Source organism: Amorphotheca resinae (assembly GCF_003019875.1).
Source record: "Amorphotheca resinae ATCC 22711 unplaced genomic scaffold M430scaffold_1, whole genome shotgun sequence".
In the NCBI taxonomy this organism is placed as follows: Eukaryota; Fungi; Ascomycota; class Leotiomycetes; order Helotiales; family Amorphothecaceae; genus Amorphotheca; species Amorphotheca resinae.
The window spans coordinates 3,109-19,548 of NW_020194471.1; the positions used below are offsets into that span (position 1 = coordinate 3,109).

Genomic DNA, 16,440 nt, shown 5'->3' on the forward strand with positions numbered 1-16,440 from the left:
AAGAGAGACGTAATAGTATTATATTTATATAAAGTAAAAAGAAGAAAAGAAGATAATAAACTAGTAAAAACAAGTCTTTATATACTTCTTAGTACTATAAGAGAGAGACTAAGTAAAGAGAGATAAAATTTAAAGGTAATACGCCTATAATCTATAACGATTAGAAGATAGTAAAGAACCTAAAGATACTACTAAAGATAGTAATAATAACAAAAATAATAGTAAAAAGGATAATAATAATAATAACGTTAAGAATAAATAATATTTAAATATAGGTTAAAGCTTGTTTACTTAGTAGAATTATATCTTAGATCCTTTCTTTTATTAGGCTATATAATAATAAGGTTAATAGTACTTTATAAAGAGGTTAATAGTTAAGATAGCGCTTTAGGCTTTTCTTTTCTTTTGTTATTATTTTTTTTTCTCTAGGCTAGATAATAATAATATTAATAAAGGCTTATAAAGGCTTTAATAAATAAGACACTAGATAGATGTTTTTAGTAGTTTTTTTTTAGATACCTAAGGTTTTAGGTATTAATACTATAAATACAAGAGTCGTACTTACTTTACTATAAGAACACTAGTACTAATATACTTTTTTATTAGTAATCTTAATATATTTACTTATATTTATATAAAAGTAGACTATTATTAAGGTTTTATTATAGTTCTTATAAGTTTTCTAAATCGTTATACCCTTTTTATTTTATAAGATAGAATCTATTTCTTTATAGGCCTTTATAACTAAGAATAGCTTTTACTTTAAATGTTTTTTTATCTAAGACTAAGATGTCTATTAGGCTTATAAGGACTTTACCTTCTTATACCTTATAAGGTTCTAGACTTATAATTAAAAAGGTAAGATATAGCTATACTAATAAAGAAAGGTATAGTTTATAAGTAAGTCTATAGTCCTTAATAACGTCTTTAATTTAGTAAGGGCTAATATACTTATCTATAAATTTCTTAGAGAGTTAACGTTACCTTAAGTATTTTATTAATAAGAGTACTTAGTCTTTCTTTTTAAATAAAATCTTTTTTTAGTTTTAGTTATACTATTTCTTATACTATTTTTAAGAATACTAAAAGAATATAATAATTTCTTTATAGTTACTTTATAGCTACTTTACTTATATATTAGCTACTAGTACCTTTACTAGCTTTAACTAGTTTAGAGGTATGTCCTTAAGACCTTATAGCTAGTACTTATATAGTACGTATAATAGTATTATATTTATTATAAAGTACTATAAGGTATTATATATAAATTTAGTAAGATCTAGCTTAGTTGTCTAGTTGTCTTATATAAAGCTATAGTAAGTTTAAAAGTAATACTTAATAGCTTAGTTCTACTATTCTGTCTACTTATTTATTTATAAGTAATAAGTAGTACTAAGCTACTATAATATTACTAAGTACTAGTAAAAACTACTCTAGAATTTACTTATAAAGAAAGAGCCTTAGTCTAAGATAATACTATCTAGAATTCTAAATTATCGTATAACATAATATATTAAAAGAGACGCTAGTCTATTACTAGTAAGATAATTAGTTATTAGAATATATAAGAAAAATTTTGTAAATTAGTCTATAATAATAAGTATTAAGTTATATAGTTTATCTACTATATTATAAGAGTAAGGTAGCTATATAATAAAGTTAAGTAAGATCTCTTATTAAAGTTTAAAAGAAATAAGAAGTAAGGCTAACTTACTATATAGTAGATAAGTCCTTACTTTTGTTCTTTAATAGATAGTATAAGTAAAAACGTAATAGTAGACGTCTTTATTAAGACTTAGCTAAAAGAAGGATTAAGAAAGCCTTTTCTTTATTTTACTAACTCTCTAGTACTTTATAGTAAGTACGTTATAAAAAAGCTTTAGTAACTCTTTATATAAGCCTAGATTATTAAGTATATATATATGTCTATAATACTATAGTAGTGTATTATCCTTAAATGTCTATAAGGACCTAGTAGTACCTTAGTTACCTTACTACTTTTTTTACTCTTTATTAGTAATAAAGGCGTTCTTTTACTATATATTATAAAGGGCTTTTAATAGTAATAGTAGTAACGTTAACGTTACTATTACTTAGCTATTACTTTTACTAGCCTAACTCTAAGTAGAGTTCTCTACTAGTATAAGAGTATTTAATTCGTGACTTAATACTCTAGTAATAAAAGCGTAAGGTCCTTAAGACCTATAATTACCTTAGTCTACTAGCTAGCGTAAGTCTAGCCTCTTATACTAGAGTGATTCTACTAAGATAGTATACGTTAAAGAGGTCGCTAGACCTTTAAAAGAAATAAAAGAAATTAAAAGAATAAAAGAAATTAAAAGAATAAAAAGAATAAAAGCTTTGTTTTAAACAAGCCTTATAATAAGACTAATAGCTTCTAAAGTAACTATGTTTACTTAGAATTTATTAAGGAAAGTCACTAAAGAAGCTTATTACGCCTCTAATTACTTATTAGGATCTTATAAGTTAGGCTGTTATAATAACTTATTAGTAAGGTTTTAGCTACTCTTTTTATATTTAATCTTAAAGTTAAAGACAGAAAGTTCTTTTAGCTATCTAGCTTACTACTATAATAACTTTAGCTTTATAAAGAAGTAATAGTAGTTTAGGTAATCTATTAAAACTAATACTAAACTTTATATATATACTAAGTATAGCCTTTATAACCTAAAAGCCTTAATAATAGCTATTAACTTAGTGTTAAAGGTATTATAGCATAGCTCTAGCCTCTTTAGCTTTTTAGAAATAAATGTAATAAGGTACTAGCGGCCTTCTTATAGCTATAAAAAGACAGTACTAATAGTATAAATAGATATATTTGTTTTTATATATGTAAGTAGTTTAAGGTTATAGTAATATAGAAAAAAGGCCTTTATAAAGACTAGTCGTAGCTTATAAAAGGCTTTTAAGGCTTTAGAACTTAGTATAATAGTACTAGTAACGTTACCTTAAAGGAGATTTGTTAGTAGTATAGTAATCTTTAAATAATTCTTAATAAAGTACTTATAAAACCTAGTAAACCTTAAAAAGATATAAATGTCTTTTATAGTTATAAGAATAGGCTATTCTTAGATTATAAAGATACGCTTAGGTTTAATATAAACTCTTTATAAGTTAATAACGTATCTTAGAAACCTTACTTACTTTATATTAAACTTATACTTTAAGAGGTTAGTATAGAGGTTATATTATTAAAGACGTTTAAGAACGTAGTAAACATACTATATATACTCTTCTTTATTTATAAAGTAGATAAGGATATTATTAAGATATATAATATAAATATTATTAATAAGATTCTCTAGTACTTTATTAATAAAGGACTAGAAGGTTACTAGTACGTTTACTAGCCTAAAGGATATAACGTAGTATTTAAAGTAGCTATATTAGTACTAGAAAGCTGTTTTCTACTTATTACCGGCCTTAATACAAACTTAATAGTATACTTTATATAGGTTAAGCTTAGTATAGATACAGGCTTATAATAGCTAATTAAGGATCTTTCTAATTAATAGAATAAGGGCTTAGTTCTTTTTAGTTATACTATTTAATATATAGTAGTTAATATAAAGTTATAGCTTTTCTTCTTTCTTTAAAACAAATAGTATTAGAGTACTAGTAAGGCTCTTACTTAAACAGATCTATCTTTTTACTAAGGCGTTATCTAAATATTTACGTAAGACACTTAGCTTAACCTTTATAAGTAGGTAGATTTAGCTATATAGTAGTACTACGTCTTTTTTAAGGTCTATTATATAAGTAAGGCTATTAATTATAAGTAGTAATCTAGCCCTTTCTTTAGAGAAGACGTTTATAAATTATTAGTACTTACTAAGTAAGGTTACTATAGCCTTACTATCTTCTTATAGTTTCTCTTATAGTTTCTCTTTACTTAAGGATTCTAAGTCGACTATAATTAGTTATACTATTACTATAATTACGAATTAGGCTTCTTTTATTACCTTCTTAATTTCTTTCTTTATTATATATAGCTAGACTATTAAAGACGACATAAGATATATAAATGTCTAGGTCTTTTATAAAACAATTAGGTCTATAGCCTCTAGCTATAAAAATCTAAGTATAATATCTAAGTCTCTAATATTAGTAATAATAAATCTACCTTAATGTCGCCTTACTATTAAGTAGTTATCTTAGGCCTTAATAAATAGATCGTATAATCTAAAGCTTATTATTATTTTCTAGAATAGTAAAGATACTATAATATAATTATTAAGTTACTATAGTGCCTTTTATCTTAATAGTTATAGGTAGATAAGGTTAACTTCTACTCTTAAGTCTAGTAAGGCTAGTATAGCTACTTAGCTACCCTTAATACGTATCTTTACTTAAATACTTATTAAGGGTTATCTCTTTTCTTATTATTTAGGCGTAACGTAGTAAGCTACTAGTATAGTATTAGCGCCTAAAGTACTAGCCTTATTAAGGTACTAAGCGTAAGTATACTTAGATTAACTATATATAGAGTATTTATATAGTAAGTATAAATTTACCTAATAACTAGGCTACTAGTATTAGTAGTAGTTACCTTATACCTTACTTACTAAAGAGGTTTTTATAATACTAAAAGAGTCTCTTTATATATTTAAAGTTTAGCTACTAGATACTCTTTACGTGTTTACTAGTATAGATAAAGTCTTTAGATTATAAAAAGAGCCTCTTTTAGTATAGTATAGTATTAAAAGGGCTTTATAAGAGCCTTCTTATTACCTTATCTAAATAAGAGTTTCCTTTCTTAACGCTACTACCTTAACTACCTTAAAGGTATCTAAGACCTTACTACTTACTATATAAGCCCTTAACTTAAGCTTTAAATAATTAATAAGAAGGTAGATATAAAACATCTCTAAGAAGGTATAGCTAAGTTTAATAACTAAAAAGTTATACTATTAAAGAAAATTCCTAAAGGTCTTGTTTTAGTTTTAAGTTAATATTTAGAGTTTTAATACTACTTTAAGAGAGTAAGTACTCTTATCTATAATACTATAAAAAAGCTACGCTTTTATTTTTCTTTAAGTTATATTAAGAACTAATCTACTTTTTTCTAAGAAAATAAAAGACTTCTAGCGCTCTTTAATATAATTCTTTAGTACTACTACTATAGTACTAATACGTTTAGTATTTATTAGATAACTCTCTAGATAAGTATTAAACTTTGTTTCTTAGTTAAATAAGAAGGTTATAATACTAGTATATATCTTGTTTTTTAGTAGAATAAAAGAAGTATTATAATAGCTCTTTCTTATTTCTTTAATATAAGTCTACTAAAAGAGCTATTCTACTTTAAGAGGGTTATTAAATTCGTATAGGTTTATTAAGAGAGCCTCTTTTCTTTTAAGTACTATAAAGTAGTCTTACTTTTACTTAAGGTACTACTCTACTCTTACTTAAGTAATCCTCTTGTTTAACTTAGTCTTACTTAAGGAAAAGATTTCTATTAATATTTAGAGAGTCGTACTAGGTTTACTACTATCTACTTATAAAGAGGTATTCTAAAGGGTTACTTAAGAAGAGGCTTATATCTTATTAAGGTTTATTTGTTATGTTTATATTATTACTTCTTACTCTAATAGTCTATAACCTTTTAGTAAAGAAAAGAGATTAGAATATTAGGTATATTTTTATAAAGTAAAAGAGGTAAAAGTTAATAAATAGTCGTAGTATATTTAAAGGTATATTACTACTTTAACTATAGACTAATCTTTAAACCCCTTTTCTTTTTTCTTTTCTTCTTTTTATTCTTATACTTCTTAACGCCTACTATTACTTTAGTTATAGTATATAGTTACCTTATACTTGATTTCTAAGCTATTATAGTCTTACGTGTTAGTATACTTAACAAATATTAACTACTTACTATATAATAAGTAAGTAAAGTAAGTAAAGTAAGTATTAAAAGAGATATAAGAAAAGATATAATAGTAGTATTATAAGAAGTAAGTAGTATTAGTAAAAGTAGTAGTAAGAAGTAAGAAAGAAACATTTATAAGATAGTCTTACTATAAGAAATAAGAATATTTAAAAAAATAGTACTTTCTTTAACTTAAGATATTATTAAACTTATTAAGACTTAAAAAAGTCTTTAAAACACGACTAAGTAAGACCTTTACCTTTAACTAGTAAGGTTGTTAAACTTATATACTATTAACCTTAAAAAGATAATAAATTTATATAAACTTAAGATATTTATAAACTTAACTAAAGTAAGAGCTTATATCCTTAATAACTAGTTATAAAAGTAGATATAAGAGGTCTAAAAACTTAGATAAGTAAGAGCCTAAATCCTTAATACTAAGTCGTAAAAAGTAAAGTAGACTTAAGAGGTCTTAAAACTTAACTAAAGTAAGAGCTAATAACCTTAATAGTAAAAGTCGTAAAACTAGTAGCTACTATAAAGAATAGATAGTAAAAGAAAGAGAGTAGCTATTCTTTTAAAAAGATAAGAAAAGGTTATAATTAAGAATAAAAGTTATAAAACTTAGATAAAAGTTATTAAACTTAGTTATAAGATAGATAAAGGTTATAAAGGTTAGATAAAGGTTAGTAAACTTAGTTATAAGATAGATAAAGGTTATAAAAACTTAGTTATAAGATAGATAAAGGTTATAAAACTTAAATAAAAGTCGTAAAACTTAGATAAAGGTTATAACTTAATAAAGAGCTATAAATAGTTATAAATATAATATATATAAGGTTAATAAGAAGTATAAGTCTTATATATATAATATACTAAAGAATTACTATATAATATAGTAAATGTAGCTAAAGTAACGTTCTTACTCTTAAAAAGAAGGTTAAGAGAGTTAAGTCTAAGTAAAGTACTTATATTAGTAAAGAAAAGTATAAGACAAGAATAAACCTAGATAGCTTAATACTAACTACTTTTACTAGTACCTTTCTTAAGATATATATATTACTAGTAAGATAAGTAAGCCTTTAATAAAGGTAAAGAAAGAAAAAGAAGCTTATAAAAAAAAGAACCTTATATAAACTTCTTATATAAGATAATACTATTAAGTACTTAGATAAGGCTATTAAAACCCTTAGTATTCTAAGGTTAAGGGACGTCTAGTATATCTATATAAAAAGTAAGTAATTAATAGGTCTTAGTAAGTAGTATTACTTAAAGATAAAATATAAGTTTAATAAAGAAAGGATAGATATCTTTTCTTAGTTCTTATTATATAGTAGTATTAGTATTCTCTTAAGAAGGTTTAGAGTAAAGGTAGAATACTAGACTAGACTCTTTATAAAAGCCCTAGCCTTAGATAAGACTTAACTAATTATAACTCTTAAGTAGTTCTTATTATATTATTATAGTAAGGTAGTAAGAGGCCTTTTAACCTAGTAAAGCTAAGACATACTATATATATATATAAAAGTAATTTAGTAGTATATATATCTTTTTATAAAATCTTAAGTAGTTTTACCTTAGACCTTTAGTTACGTAAGTATACCTTAGTTTAATACTATAAATAAGATACGTCTTAAGAAAGGTACCTTAAGGGCGCTAGTATAAAGTATAAAGCTTAGAGAGTAGTTAGATCTTATTTACTATGTTCTAGTAACAAGTCTTAAGAAAGGCGTGTCTTAAGAAGTAAAGGTAGTACTATTAATAGTACTAATAATAAACCTCTTAAACCTAACCCTAGGTAGTAAGAATAATAATAATAATATATAAATTACTACTAAAGCGTAAGTATATTAGATATACTCTTAAAATTATTTACTAAAAATTTTAGTATATATATTTAGACAAGTTATTAGTATATTTATATAGGCTCTTATATTATTATATATAATAATTATTGTTACACAGGATATTCGATCTATTGTCGTATCACAGGAACCAATTAATTGAATTAACTAAGTAAGAAGTAATTATACAGAGTACCTGTATAGTAATAGTAAACAACTAACTTTTTAGCGGGTTGCTAACCCCGATTAGGTTAGACTCGGGCCTCTAGAGTATCTTAGTCCCGTAACTACTAACCCTACGTAATAAGGCCAGTAGTTTCTTATAACACACCCCTAAATCCACGCCTATAACGTCCTATCTACCTAAATCTAACCTAAATTCTATACCGCCTGTCGTTCTACTAAGTAAGATGCTAGAAGAGGAAATAGAAATAGTAGACCAGTAAGATTCTGCCGCTACTGTCGCTAAAAAGGGAAATAGAAATAGTAAACCGGTGAGTTTTCTGCCGTCCTATCGCTATAAAGGGAAATAGAAATAGCAAACCGGTAAGTTTTCTGCCGTCTTATCGCTATAAAGGGAAATAGAAATAGTAAACCAGTAGGATTCTACTGCTTTTAATACTAAAAAAAAAAGAAGAAGAAACAAGGAATCGTCTTAATTAGGCAATTAGGATGGCTACAGTGTGTAGATTTAACAGCTTTAAGAACTTAGCGTGTTTAGGTCCTTTTAGAGCTTTAGTAAGCCTATCCGCTACTATATCCTCTATACGCTTAAACTAGAGCTTTATTTTACTTAGCGCGACTTGCTCTTAAATATAGTAGTACTATACGTTAATATACTTAGTTCTCTAGTAGATAACTAGGTTATCTATTAGCGCTAGGGATCCTTAGTTATTACTGTATATTCGGATCGTTTTAGTGTCTTTAGAGTTAATACCTAACTTATAGAATAGCTACCTTAGCTAGGCGGCTTCTCTTGTAGCGTTAGAGAGCCTATAGTACTCTGTTTCTATAGAAGAGAGTACTACTACTTGTAGGTACTTTAATCTAAAGGATATTACACTACTATAGTAGTTAAATAGATATCTAATAGTTAATCTTTGTGTTTCTATACAACTAGCGTAGTCTAAATCACTATATTTATATAATCCCTTTAACGCTCCTTTACTAGCCTTATATATAATTCTTAAGTTAGGCGTACCTTACAAGTATTGTAGCACGTGTTTTATAGCGCTTATATAGTTAGTAAAAGGGTTTGTAAGATAGCGTAATAGTACAGACATTAAATAGTACAGATCTAGGCATGTTTAAGTTAATAAGTATATAAGTAAACTAACGATTTACTAATATAGTTTAATTTAATCTACTATAGCGTAATCTAGGTTTAAAACTATAAGCTTTACGTAAGCTAGGTCTAATAGTGTTTTAGAGGCTTTGTAGTTACTTATCCTAAAACGTTTAAGTACCTTCTTAATGTAAGCGTCTTGTATAAGAGATATAGTCTTATTACCTCTGTTCTTAACGATCTTAACGCCTATAAAGTAGTAGTAAGGACCTAGATCCTTTATCTTAAACGCGTTCTATAAGGCTACTTTTAGATTAGCTAGCTCTTTCCCTTTTAGGCCGACTAATAAGAAGTTGTCTATATAGGTTATAACGATTAATCCGCTCTTAGGGTATTAATATATATAATTATTAGCTATTAAGGGCTTAAAACCTAGCTTAATAAGTACTTAGTATAGCTTTAGCTACTATAACTATAGAGCCTGCTTTAAACTATACAAAGCCTTGTTAAGCTTATAGACATAAGTGTTATCTTTACTAGAGCTAGTTAGAAGTTTTATATATATATCCTTATTAGCTTCCTTGTTTAGAAAGGCTATAACGTAGTCTATTTGTTTTGTTTCCTAGTCTTCCTTAGCTACTAGGGCTAGGATTACCTTCTAAGTCATGCTTTTAGCTACGCTAGCGTAAGTTTAATCGTAATCACGTCTATAACGCTACTTGTATCCCTTAACTACTTAGCGTGCCTTATAACAGATTATAGAGCTATTAACGCTAGTTTTCTTCTTAAACACCTACTTACTACCTAGAACCTTAGTACCCTTTTAAAGGCTTAATCTCTTAACTAGACTCTATATATCGTTCTTTACAAGTAAGTCGAGTTTGTTCTATATAGCCTCCTTTTACTACTTAGACTTAACGCTACTAACTGTCTTCTTATATATAATTAGAACGTTTTCTAGATCGTCTTTAACTACAGTCTAGTAAGTAGCGTGTAACGCTATAGCTATAGCGGAATAAGCTAATTACTATACTTCTTGTTTAGTATTATCCTTTATATCTTTCTTAGTTATATAATGTAATTAAGATTAAGTTATTTAGGTAGTTTTAAGGTTAATAGAACGTATAGAGTCTTAAGCTTAAGCTAGAGCTTAAGCTAGAGCTAGAGTTGCCTTTAGCTTGTTCTTTAAACCTTTTAGGCGCCCCCGGCCGCACTTAATAGCTACTAAATCAGGTAAGGCGGTAGTCGACTAATCTTAGATCTGTTCTGTAGTAGAGTTAGTATTAGCTAGTAGATTAATATTAGTAGTAGTAAGGGGCGGTTTCTTAGCTATTTCGGCTACTTTAACTAGATCTTAATCTTTAGCTAGCTCCTAATCTTTAGCTTTATCTATAGCTTTAGCGTTTGTTAAATCTATAAGTAGATTAGTTAGTAGGCGCGGTTTAGCTATTAGTAACAGTAATCTACTATCTAATACTTTTAATACAAAACCTTCTTTATTAAATCTTACGTTTAATGATCTAACGATCTTATAAGCTCTTAAGGGCACGTAATAGTAGTATATTTAGTAGCCTTTAAAACTAAGAAGGATCCTCTTTTTAGTACGCTTATTAAACTTCCTTAACTTAACCTGTCTCTAATCTAGGATATAAACATATACCTTATAGCTAAGTACTTATAAGTAGGCTACAGACGGCTTGTTGTCTTGATTTAGGTATAGCTAATCTATAAAGGCTTAATATAGGGTTTTGCCCTTAATAGCTAACATAGCTATTCTGTTAATAATATAAATTGTCCTTTTTAGTAACTCTGGCCATAGCTCTTTAGGAACGTTCTAGTTAATTATAGTAGATTATAGCTGTCTAGCTATAATCTTATTTGTAATCTTAGACACGCCTAGTTACTTAGAGGTATATAGTATAGTCTCTTTAACTTAAATCCCCTTTACCTTATAGACGCTAGTTAACGTAATACTACTATATTCGTTACTACTATTAACTATTAATATAAGGATCTTAAAGAAGGTAAACTAACGCTCTGTTATGTTAATAAAGCTAAGGATCTTATCGTAAGCCTCTCCTTTCTTCTTGTAAGGGTAGCCTTATCTAGTACGAGTTACTATATCTATTATAATAGTAGCGTAGTACTTACTATAGAATCTAATTAAGGTAACCTCTACTACGTCTATACTTACCTCTTAAAGTATAACAGTAGGCTAGTGTTTAATAGAGTGTCTAACTAAGCGTAGTAGCTTAGACAGCTCGTAAGGCTTATATAGAACTGTAACACTAAGATCTATATCTATAGGCTTATCTATAATCTGTATACTAGTAGTAATTTCTATAGTCTTTTAGACGTTATTAAAGCCTAGGTACCTTAATCTCTTGTACTATAGTTTGATTCCTAGTTTGCCTTATTAAAGAGTAGCTAGTAGTACTATAATATAGTAGCTAGACAAGTCTAACTATAGATATACCCTTATATCGTCGACCTTATAGAGTATAAGCGTCTCTTCTTCTTTGTCTAGAAGGGCTTTCTTTATAATAGATCTACTATAGTATAGTAGCTTAACACCTAATAAGAGATTAATAAGGAAGGTTAGAATAAACAGAACTCTCTCTAGCTATAGTTTGTAATACTAATTACCTTTTACCTTAGCCTTTAGGACGATATTACTATAACCTTCTAGTTAGATTAACCTAGCGCTTATTAGAACAGGTTGTAACTACTTAGTTACCTTAAAGCTATAAAAGATTAACTTATCGTTATATATATAGTAAGTTGCCCTTATATCTAAGCACTAGTTCCCCTTTTAGAACTCCTTTTAAGTAGCTAATCTAAGCGCTACCTTTAAAGCCTTAAGGCCTAGCGCGCTATTAATCTAAGGCTACTAATTACCTACTATATAAAGTGATATAACGCTCTTTAAAGAGTCCTTTTAGTCCTTCTTTAGACACTTCTCTAGGAACGTAGTCTAATAGTCGTCTTTATCTTTTATAACATAAAGCTTACTATAGTAGTAGTACTACTTTCTCTTAAGCTTCTTCTTATCCTTATCCTTACTCTAACCCTTCTCTTTATCCTTGTTATCTAGCTTACTACTATATAGTAATACTAATAAAGGTACTAATCTACTGTCCTTTACCTAGGCTTTGTCTCTAATCTCTATAACTAATATATTAAGTAATAAAGTACTTTTCTTACTACTCTTTTATAGGTTTTAAAGGGATTAGTGTCTTTTAGCCTATTAAGGAAAGGCTTTTATAAGTCGATTAATAAAGATAATAGCGTACAGGTAGTCGCTCTTAGGCGCTATATCTAGTTGTGTAGCTTGTTTAAGTCGAGTTATAAAGGCGTTAATAAACTTCTTTATATTATTATAATCCTTGTATCTAAGTAGCTAGAACTTATCTGCCGCTTAATACTACTAAGTAAACCCTTTGCCCTTATAGTAATTAGCTAGCTTAGTCTATATAGCCTCTACTAAGTCTACTTTAGCTATAAGATTAAGTACTAGAACTAACAATATATTCTCTTTAATAACCTAACGCGTTATAGCGTTACTAGCTCTCTATTTGTTATACTAATCTAGCTCTTCTTTTGTTATAGTAGTATTACTATACTTATAAGACTTAAGGACAGGATACTTCTTAGATACAAACCTGTTAAGCCTATTAGCTTTAAGTATGTCGTATATATCTGTCTTTTAAGTACAGAAGTTACTCTTGCCTTATAGCCTCTTACTACTTGTGAGCGTAGTTAAGTTAGACATCGTAGATTAGTCTAGGGTTCTGTTATATAGTTGTTATCCCCTAGGCTCTATAATCCTGTCTAGAGCTCTATTTGATTAACAGATGTACTATAATTAAAAACAGGCTTTATTATAACGAATCTTATAATAGATCAATAGATCAAACGATTTGAATTCGAATTTAGTGTTAGAAGAGATCGAATAGTATTACTACTATATTATACGGGATATTTGATCTATTGTCGTATCGTAGGAACTAATTAATTAAATTAACTAAGTAAGAAGTAATTATACAGAGTGCCTGTATAGTAATAGTAAACAACTAACTTTTTAGCGGGTTGCTAACCCCGATTAGGTTAGACTCGGGCCTCCGGAGTATCTTAGTCCCGTGACTGCTAACCCTACGTGATAAGGCCAGTGGTTTCTTGTAACAATTATTATATTATTATATAATATTATTAAAGCTTAAATTATATATTAAGGTCTTAGTAACCTATAAGTTAAGTTATAAGTTAAGGCCTAGCTACTAGTTTAAACCTACTTTATAAGTTAGATCCTTATAAGTTAGGTCTTACTTATAGAAACCTAACTTATAAGGACTTATTATATAGCCTACTTATTAGTACCTTAGTTATACCTTATAGCTACTTTATACTTAATTTCTAATTCTTATATAATTATCTAATAAGATACTTTATAAGTATATCTAGTAGTATCTTAAAAATAAGGTACTAGAATTATACTTAGAGCTTAATAGTCTAGAGACAAGTAAAGAGGCTATAAAGGTACTTAAAAACGCTTTAATAAAGGCTTAGAGTACCCTTAATCTAAGTCTATTTAAGGTATACCTAGATAGTATAAAAAGAAGGTAAGATATAGTAATTAAGCTAAAAGAGTAGTATATAAAGTACTAGTTAATATAGTATTTTAACTGTTAATTTAGGTACCTTTAATTAACCTTAGAAATGTGTTTTTAATACTTTATTATTATTAGTTAGATTTAAATAGTTATATAAAGTAGTAGGTGTTAGGTAGTAAAATCGCTAATTGTTTAAACTTACTGACTACTGTAGCATATTGCTCTAAAATACCCTTAGAGCCCTATATAATTGTAATAACATGCTGTTCTATCCCAGCTTTGCTAAGCATCTTAGTACTATACTCATCCTCTTGCATACTCTCGCTCGCTTCAACCAATCTTTCTAGCTGCGTGACCCAAAGATCCTTCTCAATGGTAAACGCTCCAATCCTCTGATACTCTCCATGCTTTTGCCCAGTCTGCTTCACTATCAGTCCCTCGGCGAACCTACCTCCTTCGCGGGTTGTGCCGGAGCATATTGGTAGCATATAATGGGGATGCGGTATCTGCCCCACTCCGCCGATATCCTGAACAGTGTCGAAGCGCGACTCAGCATGAAGGCTTTGTGGGCACGTTTCTGGAGAGCCGTATGACCACCCGTTATCGAACCGACCGATTTTTGGCAGATTGCCTGAACCATCTCTCCCTATCCACAGCGCAGTCTGACCATTGTTCCATACACCTGAACCATAGAGAATTGTCCGACAGTTCAAAGTCAGCACCCCTTCCCAAACTGTGCCTGCTCGATCCTTCACCGAAGCTTGAGCGTCAGCCACGGGGGCATACCACGAGATCTGTTGCGGGTCAGCCTTGCGATAAAAGTCTGGCATGAGAATTTGAAAATCGATGGCAGCCCATGACCAAGACGGCGCCCTCGGCGGATTTGGCCGTGGCAGCCATGGTAAATTGGCCCCAGGCCTATGCCATATCCTCCACGTCAAGTGGTGTTCCAATTCCCGCCGCCACATACCAGCTAGATACGTATCTCCGATTTGCTCCTCAAACATCTCCGCTATTCCCATCAACGCGGGCAGCTTGTCCTTTCCGAATGTTAGGAAGCACCCCGAATATAGTTGTACGACAGATTCCCAGAGCGGCAATGACGCCTTGTCTAGCCTGTCAATCTGCGTATCGAAGTCTGGGGTGTAGTCCAGGAAGCTAGGGAGGCCATTTGGATATGACTCGCAAGCATTAACCTCCTTACATTCCCAGAAGATTTCCGCAGAGCTAAAATGCACAGTCCGTGGCGCGAGCAGACGTTCCTGCAACACCCAAGCTCTCGTTGAGAGCGCGGCATTCCTTACACATCTGTCGAAACTTCTCCCGTTTGCAAGCATGAACTTCTGGGACCCTCTTCCGTCTAGCGGGATATCAATAGGTTGGTGCGAGGCATAGAGAGGATCGCGATCGAAGAAACAGCCCTGGCTGCCATCTGTGGCGCTTGCTGCGGCAATGGAGAAGAACGAGCCGCCATAAACGGCACTCATTCTCGCTGCCTCGTGAGTCCAGTCCTCAGGGTCGTCTTGGATAATACAAAGAGAGTCAATCCACAAGTACTGCAAATCCACGGATCTAGTGATTTCGATAGCGTGTTGGAACGTCTTGCAAAGCGCTTGTTCTGGAATTCCCACTAGGAATTGGGAGACGTTGTCTCTTTCCAATGTGGTGATCTGGAGGTTTCCCCAGCAGTGGCTGAGCGTGGCATATTTCACGGGACCTTCAATATCCGCACTGAAGTATAGCTTAACTGCATTGCCAGAGACTGAAATAAGCCGTGTTGGCGGCGTCGTTGAATACTTCTTCCGCTGTGCGCGACACAGCTCGTGGCTGGCTTCACAGCGATCCATCCATGACTTAGCCAACCAGAGCGCCTCCCTATTATTGCCAGGGAGTATTGGCGGGTAATTAACCTGCACGTCTCCCTCATCATCTTCCCTCTCGTGAGAGCCCTCCTCCCCCAATGGCAAGGGCTGGGACCTTGGTATCGCAAACAACGTCAAGGGCTCCATCGTCATCAGACTAGGCTGGCGCGCATATATTGACCAAGCTAAGTAGCACTTCCTTAAACCCCCTTCTTCCCACGGCTCCAAATGCAAATACAGCTGCCCACTCCGATCGACCACGGACCCGAACAGTTTGCGCTCTATCAACGTCTGTCGGAGGAGCTTACACACGCCACAGCCTGCTCGCGTGGAAGCGGCTATGGCAAACGCGTTGCTGCCATGATACAGGAATTTCGTGGGCTCGACGGGCGATTGTGAGACCCGCCAGTGATTATCTGAGAGCATGTCATGGCAGATGGAGCAGATGCCATTTTTGACAGAGAGCGATTTGGACGCTATTCTTGCCTCGGCACGATTGCGTTTTGCGTCGTCGACGCTGTAGAATTTCGAGTTCTGGGCCGGGATCACGGGCTCGAACTCCAGTGGCACACTCAGGTCTAGGGAATCTCCAGGGTGAGCTGCCATTTGGGATCAGGAAAATGCAGAGCGAAGGCAAGATGCGGTTTAGAGGAGAGGAATGGCTGAATAGGCATGCGAAGCCTAAAATAAGGATTATCAGGGTCCAGCTGAAGCTCCACGCTGTCTGAACCCCGAACCAACGGCCCCTGTTACATCGACACCGGGTATCGAATCGACCCCCCCCCCCCCCCCCAACCCCCTAATTCGCTCACTTGACGTGGGGAGACGTAGAAGTCAGAGATTTGTATTAAATTTGGGTTTAATTTTATTTATTTGTTTGATCGTCCAAAATAAGAACCAAAGTGGTGTTAAGAATCGCGTTAGTTATACATCTTCAGCGGAG

At 31.1% G+C, this 16,440-nt stretch overlaps 1 protein-coding gene across 1 annotated transcript; it reads right to left on the reverse strand.

Moving 5' to 3' along the window:
* Positions 1-4,931: 4,931 nt before the first annotated feature.
* On the reverse strand, positions 4,932-16,103 carry M430DRAFT_37859 (hypothetical protein; the record flags this gene model as incomplete). Its single annotated transcript, XM_024867194.1, has 2 exons — positions 4,932-4,944; positions 13,939-16,103. The coding sequence occupies 2 exons, from the start codon at positions 16,101-16,103 to the stop codon at positions 4,932-4,934; spliced, it is 2,178 nt and encodes a 725-aa protein (XP_024724550.1).
* Positions 16,104-16,440: the final 337 nt, after the last annotated feature.